The following is a 14,971-nucleotide window of genomic DNA, read 5'->3' as shown; positions in this document are numbered from 1 at the left end:
CATGTGAACAGAGCATTGTTTTGTGAATATGTAATTAGGTCATTATTCATAGGTCGTAAGGTGTAAGGTATTCCAACAAGAAATACATGACATGAAATATACATTTTTACATGTAATTCTACTTGTTCCAATACTTGTTTCTACCAACTCAGTCATTATACCCATGTTACTCCATGTTTTATATATATATATATATATATATATATATATATATATATATATATATATATATATATATATATATACACATACACACACACACACACATATACACATATATATATACATATATATATGTATATGTATAGAACAATGAAGTAGCAATTTTCTACTTCGGTTGTATGTGTTTCTCTGTTGTATCACATCAGCAGTAGCATCACATTACACTTTACAGCACCAAAACTAAAAGGTAAATTTAAATTAACACTTAATTTACGACTTAAACTAAGAATGGCGGCTTCATCTTAAAAGAGAAATATTAAGCAAAAAGTAAAACCTCTGAGCCTCCTTTAAAACAATCATCAATTTATTAATTTCTAAGCTTCAGAAATTAATCTTCAGTTGGATATAAAAGATCTGACTATTTAAGCACTTTTCATATTTCTAATTAGTAATACTATTTCTCGTCGGCTCCTCTCCAGCTGAACATTTTGATGTCCATCCCCAACCTCCCCCTTCATGTATTCATGAGGGATTCATTCCATTTTAAGATTGTGCTATATCTTCAGTGTTGGAGCAACACCCTTGATCCAAATAGCTAAATATTCTTCCAAGCAGCAAGAGTCAATAGTTTGAACAGTTTCTTGTGTTTGATATTTATATGTCCATCTGGAAGACCACGAAGGAGGCACACAGGCTGCAACTCTACTGGAACAGAAAAAATAATGTATAGCTCACTCACAACACCAGATCAACATCTTTGTAGCTTCACATGCGACCACAAACTGAATATGATTAATCATGGACTTACCTTTACAATAAAGAGGAGACCATTAGCATCCATTTTGTTCTTAAAGGGATAGTTTGTGTTTTTTGAAGTGGGGTCATGTAAAGTACATATCTATAGTCTGTTCCCTACCGTAATCACCGATCAGCGCAGGCTCAGTTTGGAGAAGCAGAGAGCCGCTCCAGCCCAGACGCTCAGCTTTGTACTGCAGTGAACAGGGTCCAGAGAAAAAGCGAAATAAACCACCTAAAACAAGGCTCACCTTAAAATTTTTTTTATAACAGTTCAAGTGTACCTTATATAGGGAAAATTCACACCGCTTTACATCGCCATCAGACCTGCCTTCCTTTTGGCACTACATTTTCTCAACCGTAGAACCTCCGTATCCCTACGCATTAGCGCAACTGGGCAACAGGCGATCTGCGAGAGGCGAAATACGTCATTCAGTGCGAGATCGAAATGCTGGAAGCAAACAGGACCGCGATCCCTGGAAAGTTTCAGGTTTGACAAACTCTCTTGCCTGGCCTTTGAGATGCTAGACAGGAGCCTTTTTGACTCGACGGCTGAGGGGAATTTGATGCCAAGAGACTTGATGACATTCGCCCTGTGATTCACCAGCTTCTAGTAGCATTTGATGCCCTGAAGGGTATCAACATGGTTCACACGGAGGAATACTGGAAGGCAACTGGTCTCGAACCTTGCCTTTTTTGGGATTTCTTCGAGGAGTTCGGGGATTTGGAGGGAGAAGTAAAAAAACACGCCAACAAAGCCAAGAAGGTCTTGAGAATGAAGACGCAATGGCATTTTTAAGCCTCCTAAAATCATGTCTACATGAATCCAAGCAAAAGATTGACACCAAACCAAGCCCTAAAACACCCCTCCATTACAATGACTCACTGGTAATTGAGAAAGACACTCAACTCATATGCAAGTGAGGCCTATCAGCTCATGGCTCTTTGCGCTACATGTCATTCAGATGAACCAGGTGATCTTGGCATTTGAACTTGACATGGAGCTCAGACATGAGGAGTCTTTTTACCCAGGTGATGGCCTTGAGTTTTTCATGCAACGGCCATGACCACTTGGAGTTGAAGGCTTCGGGACGGTCCAAAATGTTTTAGCATGTCTGAAACCTTGGCATGAACCCAATAGTACGTGAGGGTGCGTATGGAAGCACTGGACACTACGCCAGCATAAATATCCCATGATGCAATGCAGCAGTGATGACAACAACAGCACAATAGACAATTGCGGACAGCGACCATTGCAGCTCTGGTGTAACGTCTAACGTTCCAACGCTTCAATTTAAATGCAAGTATAAGGTTTCACTTATGATGACACACTGCTGTGGTTGTTACGTTAAGTGAGTTAACTACGGAGCTAACGTTAATTAAACGGCTAATGCTAGAAACATAAGTTACGTGTTACCGTTGAATGAAATGCTACATTTATTTGATTGATTCCCCAGGGACAGATGAGCTCCTGGAAATGCTAATCAACTGGTGAGTTTACAGGCAAAAGAAATGCTGCTATGAACGGTTTTGAGTAAGTTGACTCTCATACGCATTAGGTAGGACATACATTTTTGTCATTGTCATGTTTTCGTGTCAGTGTGTATATTGTAGACATTTATTAAAGATCGTTTGAAATTCACCAATATACTTTAACTCAATTGCTTACACCTTATTACCTTAGTAAATAACTGCTTGTAATTAATACATTTCCCTTTTCCTTTTAGGCTATTTAAGTACAATGTTTGGCACGTAGTTGGAGCATATATCAAAGTTCTCTCCTCGTTAGTAACATAAGTCTTTTAATTTAATGGTCTTTTTGGTTAAACTGCAAATTAAATATTATTTAGTGAGTGTAAAGAGGAACATCTTCTACACAACAATTACAAGTAACCAGTAAAGTTGAATAAATATAATAATAAAGTAGCACTAGTAGCAATAATAACAATATTAACAAAGACATTATTAACAATGTTAACAAATACAATAATAAAATAGTAGTAGTAGTAATAACAATATAATAAAGTAGTAACTAATATAATAATACTTAATTCACATTACAATCAAAAAATGTGCTGTACTAAATAAATATAAATAAATATATATATATAATAATGTTTACAAGAGTAGAGAGTCAGTTTCTGAAGCTGCAGAATCATTATCTGATTATCCTCTGCTCGCAGATCAGCTGTTGCCCAGTTCGCTAATGCGTAGGGATACGGAGGTTCTACGGTTGAGAAAATGTAAAGCGGTGTGAATAAATTGAACCATATATACAAATGGTTGATAGAGAAATCCTTACCAAATAACCACAAACTCTATGGGATCACTACAGGGTCAAATACATTTGAAGTAAAAACAGCAAAGGGAGACGATCAAACGAACTATGTACATTTTTACAAGATAGAGGAACATCCTAGACTCATCTAGACTCAGCAGCTTGAGGTTATCACCAGTAAAGTACCAGTGGAACTGCTAAAGACTAAGAAGTCAGAAAATGAACAGGTCAAAACAGAGTAAACAGCAGCTATCCGGTCTCAAATCCACCCGTAATATAAAATATTTCTCGCCTTTCCCCTGATGATCTGAATAATTCGTTAAGTTCGCTCAAAGACCTATTATTTAGACCCACCTTAGGGCTACTGCATCCTGGGGGATAGTGAATACCCTTGCATGCCATATGTGAACAGCCTCTGCAGGACCTGCACTGTGGGGAACAGCTGCACGGGCGTATCGCTGCTCCACTGTCTCCATCGGTGGCACACTACATTTCGTTATGCATTGTGGGATACTTTGAGCGCACTATATAGGGTATAATATTACCCACTAGACATTTTGACAATACTACAAAATGGCGTTGTTAGTATATAGTGCACTATATAGTGAGTAGTGAGTGATTTCAGCTGGTGGCTTGATTCTTACATGGCAGCCATCAACTGCCCCAACCACGACACTGAATGGGGGACGTCCCGCCACAGTCGCTGTGTTGTTCACTGTTTAGCTATCAGAGTAGTGAAGAGGACTGAGAGCCAGCCAATCCTATGCTGAGTCTCGGACAGTGTTGTTGAATTTTAGCCAGTGAGAAACAGTAACTTTCTTACTTTGTGGAATAATTAAGTTATTCCATAAAGTATGGAATTACATTTTAATCACACACAAACAGAGAGAAAGTTGAGACTTAAGTCAAAGTGCCATTGTTTTATCACCTCTGTGCTGATACGTAACACCGGGGTTTGACTCATAATTGAGGGTCTCCAAAATAATTAACATTTGGAGAGGAGATAAATAACTACCTCAAAATTATGAGATTAAAAGCTCAAAATTATTACATAGGTTATGCCCCTGGTCTGGGGAAACCCAGGACATAACATGATGCGCAACTTTACGTTGTTTTCACTCCCAAGAAAGCCAGTGTCACAGAGAAGTTACGTCCAAAGTAGCATTTATTCTTCTTCAGAGGGAGAACAAGGCAAACACGACAAACAAATGAATCTCTTTACCACAATTTCCTGCAGAAAATCAAATATACAGTAGTCCAACAACACACTGGTCTGGGCTGAGAGTGGAAGATTGGTGGAGAGGGGAAACTGCAGTCTTCCGGCGGTTCAAAAAGGGCTCCTCTCCTCCCTCTGACCAATCCTGTGTCAGCAGTCAAGCTGAGCAAGCCAATCAGCAAGTCCAACCTGTTCACACACACACAAAATAAATTCTACATAAAAGTCTCTCCCAGAAAATACAGTGTAAATGGTGACAGCTCAAGTTAAAAAAAAAAAACAAAAAACAAAAACCCTGATGAATATACTGGAAAATACATGCCAGAAATGCGTAAAACTGCAATGCATTGCACTGAACTGCTCTGCTGCAGCGCCGGATACTTCAGTAACAGATACGCAAGGCTTCAATATTTGCCGGATGCAGCAGCACGGCCCATCAATACGGCCGAATTCAGCAAACAGCAGAAAAGAAATGAGATACTGAAACAGCAACGTATCGTGTGGTTAATTTTCAGACAAAAACACTCATCAAAATCTAAAAAAAAAAAAAAAAAAGACAAATCCAAAGCTCATCTTCAAATACTAGAACACCTTTTCTTGTGTTTATCACACTTACGTATCCACCTTATTCCCGACTTCATGAGTTTACCCATAATTTATAACAGTAGCCCGTTAGTTCCGGTTGACCTCTGTGTTTAGGCTAGCATAGCTGTCATGCTCCCTCTAAAATCCTACTTCTGACACAAGAAAGCGACAGAATGGACAGAAAGCGGAGGTGGACACACAGTACGGATGTTTTTGAAAATTCCTGAGGACGTTTCTACAACGGGGCCTCACACGTCAGTTCTCATGGAGTGGGTAGATAAAATTAACCAATGGCCTTGTCGCTAGCTACGTCGACATAGTTAATAATCTTGTATTTTTGGAAGGTGGTCACGGCCAGGAATTACGCAATTACAAAGACGCGTACAAGTGCCTGCACGGTAACTAAATAGGGAAAGTACTGTTGAAGAAACACAGAGTTTGTATTTGTGAGGGCAGGAAGGAAGGAAGGAAACAGTAGAGCCCAGCCACAGTGTCAATCAATATAAACACACAGTGTGGTGGAAGTATTTATCCATCATGGCGACGCGTCCTCAGAGAGCAGGCTCAGCTCCGGCTCTTCTTGCGATGTGTTCTTCAGGTTCAGGCTCAGCGTGGCGTATTCTTGCGATGTGTCCTTCAGGAGCAGGCTCGGCTCCGTCTTTTCCCCCGTAATGTGTCCTCCAAGATCCGGCTCAGCTGTGTCTTTTCCACAGAAACCTGATGTTGTTCAGTGCCAAATTTAGAGACGCGAGATGCGCGTTATCCTTCCCTCTCTTCCGACTGTCTCTTTTCTTGCGATGTGTTCTCCATGAGCAGGCTCAGCTCTTTCTTTTCCTGCAATGTGTCCGGGCTCAACTCAGTGTTTTCTTACGATATATACGTTCTTCCGGAGTAAGATCAGTTCTTAAGCAGAGGAAGTTAAGTTTTACAGCACTGCTTCAATGTCCTGCCGTTCCTGCAGCCACATTAATAAATCAAAACGTAAATATTTTATGGTTCCAACACTCATGATTACGTTACCTCACTTGGCTATCTTCTGTGTGGTCCATTTGTCTGTGTCAGTGTTTTCTTAAAGATTTTAATCATATAGTAAGTATAAGTTGTATAACTTGAATGAGCAGATAGTTGCATGTGTATTTTTTAAGTATGAAATTATTCACATGAAAACTGATAATGACAACCCCCCAAGTTGCCATTGCAACTTTAAATGGCTTTGACTACAGAGATCAGTGCTGAAGTCAGGCGAGATTTTGGGGTTAATCACATCCATGACATTATTAAGTGAGCTACAGGGTTTTATTTTCATTTGCAGTTCCAGTGAAGGTAAAAACAACAACAAAAAAGTCTTATTAAGGACATTATTGTGGCTATTTTCAGCTTTTGGAAACTTTTGTTTTTTTTCTTTGCCAAATTTTGGCCATTCATTGCTATGGGGAAGTTTTCAATTTTACGTCTGCTACTGCTTCAGCACACATTAAGCTAGAGCATTAGTCAGTAACAGGCGGACTACGGGCCGAGTCCAGACCCATATTTGCAGCTTTTCTAGACTTTACAGCACGGTACGGTATGCAGCCAATCCAATCTGTGCATTCCAGGCGACTCTGATTCCAGACAGATGAGAGAGGCGAGACGCCAGTGGCAGACAAGACAGAAGACGAGTGAGGCGGAGACAGCATAGCAAAATAACTACACATGGCCTCTCTAAGAAGAGAAAAGTGGACAGCCACTTTCTGGCACCAAACGGTCTCTGAGACTTTCCCAGGTCTGAGGACACTTGCCCTGTGACCCTCGACTACGTTTGGCTCCACATACAGCTGTGCGGCAGCTTTCTTCAGAATGAACATAATTAAAACAAAATATTTTTCCATGCTCACGAATGAGCACCTGCACATGTGTATGAGGATGGCCCTGACACCATTCAGCCCAGATTTTAAAGTCCTGGCAGGACAAGCTGGAGCTCAGTTCTGTCACTGAGCAACAGAAAGTGGGGGGAGTGGCATTTAGGAGGGAAAGAGAAAGAAACTGTCAAACTGTTCAATTGTTAAGATGTGTTGAGATGGATCTGTTGTAAAATTGGTTCAGACTTTTAAGATGTCAAACATTAACAAATAAAAGAGGGAAACTCAAGCTGCTGCTACACTTCATGTTTCAAAAATCAAGTACTTTATTTTAAGGTGCACAATTTTCAAAAAGGCTATTTTATTTATTTTCATAGTTTTATTTTTAGAAGCCATTTTAGATGCATATCTACATTATTCTCTATCTGTATAATGAAATGGTAAGTGACAGTAGATATTGTCCAGATGTTTTTGAATTGTTCTCTATTTATTTGATTTGACAGTTTGACTTGAATTGTAGTTGAAACTGAGCGAGAGAAACCGTTGCCCTATCCAAATTCTCAGCTTTTTAAGCTCTTTTAGCCTTGTGCTTTTCAGCATTTTTTGCCTTTTCAGCTGTTTTCAAATATTCAGCTTTTCACAACAAAGAAAAGATTTTTCAGTTCTCCCCACATTTCTCTCTCAGTGATAATTCCCAGCCCAAGCCATGCGATTCTAGTGGTTGCACATACGTTGCGGAACAGCTTCGCGACAGTTTTGCTTTATGCTCCCTCGTCTGTCAACCCTCACTGGGTGCAGCACAGCACTGCTGAAACAGCTGGAGTTTCTAGACCGGAGAGTTCTCGCGATAGTTACGGAAACATGCGTGACCGCATGCTATACGTATGTGTTCATAAACACAACAAAGGCAGGCAAAAGGTTAGTGTTCCCAACTGCGGGACTTGGAAGAAGTGCATGGATTTGAGTGTTTTATTATAAAAATCGTAATCTTGTTGTTTCGGTGTCTGACTTCCTGACTGCTGAATTAATTCCTGCAGAAATAAAAGCCTTCCGTATCTGCGACGGAAGGAACCGGACTGCTGGAGCATGAGAGAGACATCATTCGTCACGTACGTTGCGAAATGGCTTACCTACAGTTTTGCTCTATGTTCCTGCGAGATCACGGATACTCACTTGACAGCAGCTATACATATACTTCCCATTCATTCTTATGGGGAATTTTTCAATTTTTGTACTGCTATTACTTAAGCATACGTTCAGCTTGAGCAACAGTTTTTGCCATGAAAATGTTCAAGTCTTTCAGCCTTGTTTGTTTTAGCTTTTTTAAATATTCCAACTCTGAAAAGTTACAGGACTTTGAACTATTCAGCCTTTATTCAGCTTTTTAAAATCTTATACGGTTTTGGAATCATCACAGTTTTAGTTTTAAGATTTTTTAGCTGGTCATCTGATTTTATAATGGATGTGTATTGCATGAGCTAGAGTGCGTGACATCATCGCTAGAGTGGAGAGCAGCTGGAAAACCTTGAGAAGAATTTACTTCCGCTTGATTTGGAACCCACAGCGTTTATTTCACATATACAATATATACATAGAAGTGTAGGAAATCTTGTTGGCTTTCAGTTGGTGTTCTTATTTCAGAGATAGGACTCACACTTTTGGCTGTAGAAGCCCTAGACTGACAAGCACTCCAGCAACTCCCCCCATAAACCACAGTGATAATTTTCAGCCTACATTTCTGGGGGTGGATTTCATCATTTGATGTCGAGATTCGATTCTGGTCAGTCAGTTCGGCAGGAAAAAACATTCATATCATTTGTTCATTCAGTTTCCGGTGGTGAATCATGTAATGCACAGTTCTGAACTCCTCGTTCTCAAACGATCGTGCTAACAGTCAACATAACACTGAAGTACAAGGCAAATACATAGTTGCAAAATCATGTTGATGTATATTTTCAGACAAAACAACAGTGGATAATGTGTATATTCACCTTGACATTAAATTGACATGTATTTAAGGTAAATAGAGAGTAGTTTTTTGCTCATTTTCAGCAAAGGCAACTAAATAAAGAAACAAAGACCCAGTATGTCGACAAACATGTTTAAAAGTTTGGCAAAAATATTATATTGATGAAAAGGTTTCAAGCATAGACATATAAAGAGTAGACGCCGCAACGGCTGCCGGGCAGGGAGAAATGCGGCGGCCATCTTGGGGCGGTCATTCTACTCCGAGTTGAATGAATGTAGGCTACTAAGAAGAACGAAGAAAGAGGCATTCCACTTCCTTCCCGTCCCCATTTGTTATCCAGGTTTTGTTTTAGTCACTCATGATTCTCTCTCTCTCATTTCTCACTCATTGACCTGATATGAGTTATATTGATACTCTATATATGATTTATATATATTTTCATATTCTCTGATATATAAATGTATCTATCTATCTATCTATCTATCTATATATCTATATATATATAAATAATATTATATATATGAATCATATTGATACTCTAAATGATTTATATATTTTTCATTTTCTCTGATATATAAATGTGTATATATATATATATATATATATATATATATATATATATATATATATATATATAATATTATATATGAATCATATTAATACTCTACATGATTTATATATTTTTCATTTTCTCTGATATATAAATGTATCTATTACATATATGGATAGATATATATGATTTATATTTTTTTCATATTCTCTGATATATAAATGTATATATAATATATATATGAACATATTGATTGTGTGTATATATATATATATATATATATATATATATATATATATATATATATTTCTATATCAGAGTAACGATTGATTAAATCGCGCCTGCTGAACAGATTACACTGAGTGGAACGGGTGACCGCCCCAAGATGGCCGCCCCAATTCTCATCAGCCAACAGGCAGCAGCGTTCGACGCGGCGTCTACTCTTTATGTCTATGGTTTCAAGTACCCATTTTGCATACTATGCTACACTTTCTTCCTCCCTTTAAAATTGGCCTACAGTAGGCCTATCCCTCAACACTGAATGAGCTGCTGTCAGCTGTGGAACACACAGACTTCAACATCTCCTTTTGGACTATGAAATCGTTCTGAGATCAAATAGATTTGAAGGTAAAAAAGTGTGAATGATCATTTAAAAAAATTAACATCGCCATTTGACTTTTGTGTTCTTTGACCTGAACAGTGACGGCGACGAAAATCCAGGAACTTCTAGAAAACTGGAGATGCCTGACTGCTCACTCAAAGTTTGCATTCAGGAACATCTTTGCACCAGACAGACGTTCAGATGGCACAGATGTCGCGACAACACAGAGTCTGTCCATCATCAGTCAGCGAGTCAGCGTTGGATAGATGACAGATCTACTTTTCCACCAGGTCAGTGGATTGCTGGACCTCGGGATCAGTGCCTCTTTTAGGAAGGGCCGGACCTCAAGCGTCGCTTCTGTGCCAATATTTTCCACCTATAAAAAGGGATCGGAGGTTGGGTACATTCTTGCAACTTACTCATATTATGGACCCGTCCACTGCAGTCCAGCTATCAGTGCGACATTTTGAAATAAAATTGGGTAAATGCCAATTAGGAGAGAATGAGTAAGATCCACTTTTCGTTATCAGGATCACTAAATCAACACAGTTATAGTTTTGTTGCTGACTAACATATTATTTTATAATTACATTGCGTCTGGTTTCGGGGAACGTATTTGTTTTAATCAAAAACATCTTTAATTGTGATGTAATAATTACAACATACAGACATAATAAAGGTGGCTTGCAGGCTTTAGCGCAGAGTGATTATGGCACTACTGTGTAGCCTAGTAGGCTAAATGGGGAATAGAAACCTTTCCATCAATATAATATTTCTGCCAGGCTTTTAAACATGTTTGTCAGCGTATTGGGTCTTTATTTCTTTATTTAGTTGCCCTAGCTGAAAATCAGCAAAAACAAGACAATAAATTAGCTGATTTAACCGTAGTGTACTCTCTATTTACTTTCAGTACATGTCAGTTTAATTAATCCTGTTTATAACGTGTTTCAGTTCTCTCAAGTGTCTCAGAAGTGCAGCACTCTAACAGAAAGTGCGAGGTCTGAACATATGTCAACATTGCTCGTATGAAGCTCTACAGCGCAATACGCATGCTTTTAGGTTTGAGTTGGAGCTGTACTTAACTTAATTAAAGCAAACGTAATACGTAATGGTTGTGGACACCAAGCAGACAGGCTCAATACAGGATGAAGGCTTTTCATAAACAGTACACCTACCCCATATCTGTCACTGTACCGCCAGGCAACAGAGCAGCTTCTTTACTCTATTATTTGAGAGCCCCTGAACTCATCCTCACCACTCCACCATTTCTCTTCTTGTGTAGCATAAAATGAAGCACAAGTTGGGTTTTGTTGAACCTCCATTTTTATTTGTTCAACTGACGGTAGCAATGGTTCATTAATCAGGGGTTTGGTGGTTTGATCCTCAGTCCCACCCTGATCAGCAAACTGATACTCTCTGTAAACATAGTCAAAGTCCAAAGCTGGTGTAAAAGGACAGTTCTATTTACATTGTTTCTGCTGAGTCATGCTTTTAATTGGAGCAGCCAATCAGAGAAGGGTTGTCTGGTAACCTCAAAAACGTGTGTCCAGCATCTCTCTCTGCTACTATATAAGCCTGTCTGAGGCCGGAGCTGCTAGTTTTAGTCTGGAACAGAAATAGGCAAGGTGACGAGCGAGCATGTTTCCACTGTGTGCAGTTAGTCTGTTGGTTTTCTTGTCACTTGAGGGAATCAGTGCACAGCACAAGCTAGTAAGTGTCCAGGTAGCCTGGAACAACAGTGGACTTGAAGCTGTTGAAGGTAAAAACAGATTAACAGTATTGCTCTGTGTGTGTGTGTGTGTGTGTGTGTGTGTGTGAGAAATCGTTTCATGCCTTCAACTTCAGCCCCACAGCTTCATCTCCATACTGTAAATGTCAATAGTGGCTGTACTTCAAGCGAGCCACAACAACAGCACTTATTCTCTCCATTCATTGTTTCCTAGCCTACCTACTTAGCATGAAAGGTAATTTTGATGTTGTCATATGTCCAAACCACACTAACTTCCTGCCCTTCATTCATTTCTACGTGATGCTGTATTCCTGTGTCTGACAACGTGGAGTTTGTTCGTTGGACGTCATGATGTTGTCATTTTGGTTCCATGTTGTGGTCATGTTCCACTTTAGTCCATTTTAATGTTAATTTATGCTTCTTTTCATATTCATCAGGCGGCGTGTATCCCGTCACATCATCCCTTTGTTTCTCTTTGTCTTTGTGTTTCAGCTCGTAAGCAGGAGATCATTAAAGTCACCGAGCAGCTGATCGAAGCCATCAACAATGGAGACTTTGAGGCCTACACGTTAGTTCTGCTCGTTTGACCCCAAATATCTGAAACACAGTTATTTGCCGAAGCAATTCCTAATATGTCCATGACGCTAATATGGCTGTGTTGCGTTCAATTTCAGGAAGATATGTGATCCTGGCCTCACATCCTTTGAGCCTGAGGCGCTGAGGAACTTGGTGGTGGGTATCGACTTCCACCGCTTCTACTTTGAGAACGGTAGATTTCTGCTTCACGTGGTAGAATGACACATTAGAAACACAGCGTACTGTATATGTCTTGAGTTTAATTATGGTCAAAGCATTCAATCTAGTTGACCATGATAGATACAAATTAAATAATGAAAGGCTTTCTCAATTAACCATTAACTGCAGATTCCCCCTTTTGTAAAATGAAGTGTGTGGGGTTTCAGTTGTGATGCTCACACAGTTGAATGACATTAAACACTGAGAGTAAAACACTCTGCACAGTAAGAAAGTAAAGTCTGATTTTTTTGTAAGGATGAATTGGTTCTTTTAAACAGACATATTTGACTGATGCCATATCGAAAGCAGAAGTTGCTTTGTGCTTTACTCAGTTCCAATCCACTTCCTGCTGTGAGTTGTCAAGGAAACAATCAGGTCTGTTTTTAAATGTTCTGTATTTTGTTCTGGTTAGAAAAATAACTTTACTAAAGTAGTTCAGCAGGTTTAGATGATAACTGTAATGGAGATAATTCTAACTCTTTGGATGGTGAAAGGAAACAACTTTTTATACATAAACACACATTTTTGTACCACAAATGATCATTTTAATTCATTAAGATTGTGTATTTTTGACCCTGCGGATTGGTCCTTTTTCCAAAAGGAGCAGCAATCCTCTCATAACATGAGAACATGAACATGAAATGAAACAGTGAATTAAAATCAGCACACCATTTGTGCAGTAATCTTTCTTCTCTTTTGAATGAGGTGTGGGACACACTACAACCGGGTCCATAGACACACTGGCAGCCAATGCCATGGCCCAAACTAACCATTTAACCACTTTATTTAGTTGCCAGACTGAAAGTGAGTGCCCCTCAAATGATGGTAATAAACCCTCTTTGCGCACACAACTAGAATAAATCCCATCAGTCACGGTAATGTTTTTTGCCCCAACTATCTCAGTAATAATAACATTGTACACCATGTCAACTGTGGACAGGAAAGATGACCAAGACTATAGAAATCAGACCCAAGCTGTGATTAGGTCTCTGAAGATGATACCAAATACTAATAAAAACCAGAGTCCCTAAACGTGCCCCCCTTTTTCTCTTTTCCTCTGCAGCTCTGTCCAAGACGAAGCAGCCCATCCACACCATCCTGCTGAACCCGCACGTCCACCTGATCGGGGATGAGGCGGCCTGCATCGCCTACATCCGCCTCACCCAGTACATCGACGGCAGCGGCATGCCTCGCACCATGCAGTCAGAGGAGACCCGCATCTGGCACCGCCGCGACAGCAAGTGGCAGAACATCCACTTCCACCGCTCCGGCTCGCCCACAGTGCCCACCAAGTAAGGCAATTACACGCACTAGTATTACATGAAGTCCAACTTTGATTATCCCAAATGGGGAAATGAGATATCTGAGTTTCTATAAGGGAACATCGAGCAAAAAGAAAGTAGAAAATATTTGAGTCACAGGACAAAATGAAGTTAAATGTCATCCTATTTTCCAGAAGAGGTTTTGATCTATTTAATGACTCCACATGTGATCTGTGTTTTCAGTTGAGAGGACCATCCTAGACTACAAAACACTCTCCAGCCAACAGCAGTCAGCTGAACAGACCCTGCCTACCAAGTGTCCATCAGCTCCTTCAGCCAATCCCTGCCCATGATAGCTACAGCTCTGCCCTCTCAGTTTGTTGTTTACATATTGTTGCTGCTGCACTGAAGATTATTGTACATGTGTAAAACAAAAACAAAAAAAAAGATTGCGGGAGAAACCTTCCAAGTCCTGACAATATAATTTTGTAGTGAGAGTGTGGTGTTTATTCTTGGATATTGCCACCTGCAGCATGTTTTTATTTTCGAGGTTTTTAGATCAGTATGTTTGGAATAGAAAAGTGGTTTTCAGAGGAGCCAGTTGTTCCAGCTGTTTGTTGTTTATTTTTATTTTTTTTTATCAGGCTGGTCAAATACGTGAAACATCCAGTCATCATGTAGTGAAAGTTTTTCATTTCAATATTGCAGATATAGAGGAGTCATGACCTGTTGTGATGTTTTTCGCCTTTGGGCACGATGGCCAATATATCACCAATCTGCTTTTTACACATGTATCTTTTCTGAATTGCTATCCATTAAAGCTCAGACACAAGCTTGCTTTTGTTTTTTTTAGTGATGTAAAGGTTTGGGTAATTGATGTAAATTGCTCTCTTATCTTAGTCTTTAGCAGTATCCTTATGTACTGAGTTGGCTCATTTCACAGATCCGTTTGTTTACTAGGAATTTTAACTACATGTTTAAAAGGGAAAAATGAACTAAAGCATATGTTTTACCTTGGACCACCATCTTCGCAGAGCAGCATGTGAGAACAGTCTCTTATGAGAGAATGTAAACTATAGTGATGCATATAATTCTTTAAAGCCATTCTGTGACTCTCCAGTTAAATCATATCTGCCTGCTGTGCCTCCTGTGTGTCATCAGACATGTATAGATATATGTATATATATATAT

At 39.4% G+C, this 14,971-nt stretch overlaps 1 protein-coding gene across 5 annotated transcripts; it reads left to right on the top strand.

Annotated features, from left to right (window-relative positions):
* The first annotated feature begins 7,333 nt into the window (after positions 1-7,333).
* LOC119026632 (calcium/calmodulin-dependent protein kinase type II delta chain-like) lies at positions 7,334-14,613 on the top strand. Of its 5 annotated transcripts, XM_037111058.1 has the most exons (7): positions 7,334-7,792; positions 7,912-7,983; positions 10,094-10,284; positions 12,216-12,291; positions 12,398-12,492; positions 13,582-13,810; positions 14,024-14,613. In XM_037111058.1, exons 1-7 carry the CDS (start codon positions 7,638-7,640, stop codon positions 14,025-14,027), a joined length of 822 nt encoding a protein of 273 aa, XP_036966953.1. In that variant the 5' UTR covers positions 7,334-7,637; the 3' UTR covers positions 14,028-14,613. The 5 variants fall into 5 exon arrangements, with proteins under 5 accessions (XP_036966953.1, XP_036966954.1, XP_036966957.1 ...); XM_037111059.1 differs by lacking the exons at positions 7,334-7,792; positions 7,912-7,983 and adding an exon at positions 8,537-8,654; XM_037111062.1 differs by lacking the exons at positions 7,334-7,792; positions 7,912-7,983; positions 10,094-10,284 and adding an exon at positions 10,466-10,500.
* Positions 14,614-14,971: the final 358 nt, after the last annotated feature.

Source organism: Acanthopagrus latus, chromosome 10 (genome assembly GCF_904848185.1).
Source record: "Acanthopagrus latus isolate v.2019 chromosome 10, fAcaLat1.1, whole genome shotgun sequence".
NCBI classification, from domain to species: domain Eukaryota; kingdom Metazoa; phylum Chordata; class Actinopteri; order Spariformes; family Sparidae; genus Acanthopagrus; species Acanthopagrus latus.
The sequence above is the reverse complement of the archived record's forward strand: the minus strand, read 5'-3'. Positions and strand labels throughout refer to the sequence as shown.

What these genes read in the sequence shown, in the direction of transcription:
- LOC119026632 (XM_037111058.1), top strand. Translation starts at nt 7,638, where the DNA reads ATGCTCCCTCGTCTGTCAACCCTCACTGGGTGCAGCACAGCACTGCTG. An exon ending in ACAACAAAGGCAGGCAAAAG is followed by an intron (nt 7,793 to 7,911) that starts GTTAGTGTTCCC and finishes TAATTCCTGCAG; the next exon opens with AAATAAAAGCCTTCCGTATC. An exon ending in CAGATCTACTTTTCCACCAG is followed by an intron (nt 10,285 to 12,215) that starts GTCAGTGGATTG and finishes TTTGTGTTTCAG; the next exon opens with CTCGTAAGCAGGAGATCATT.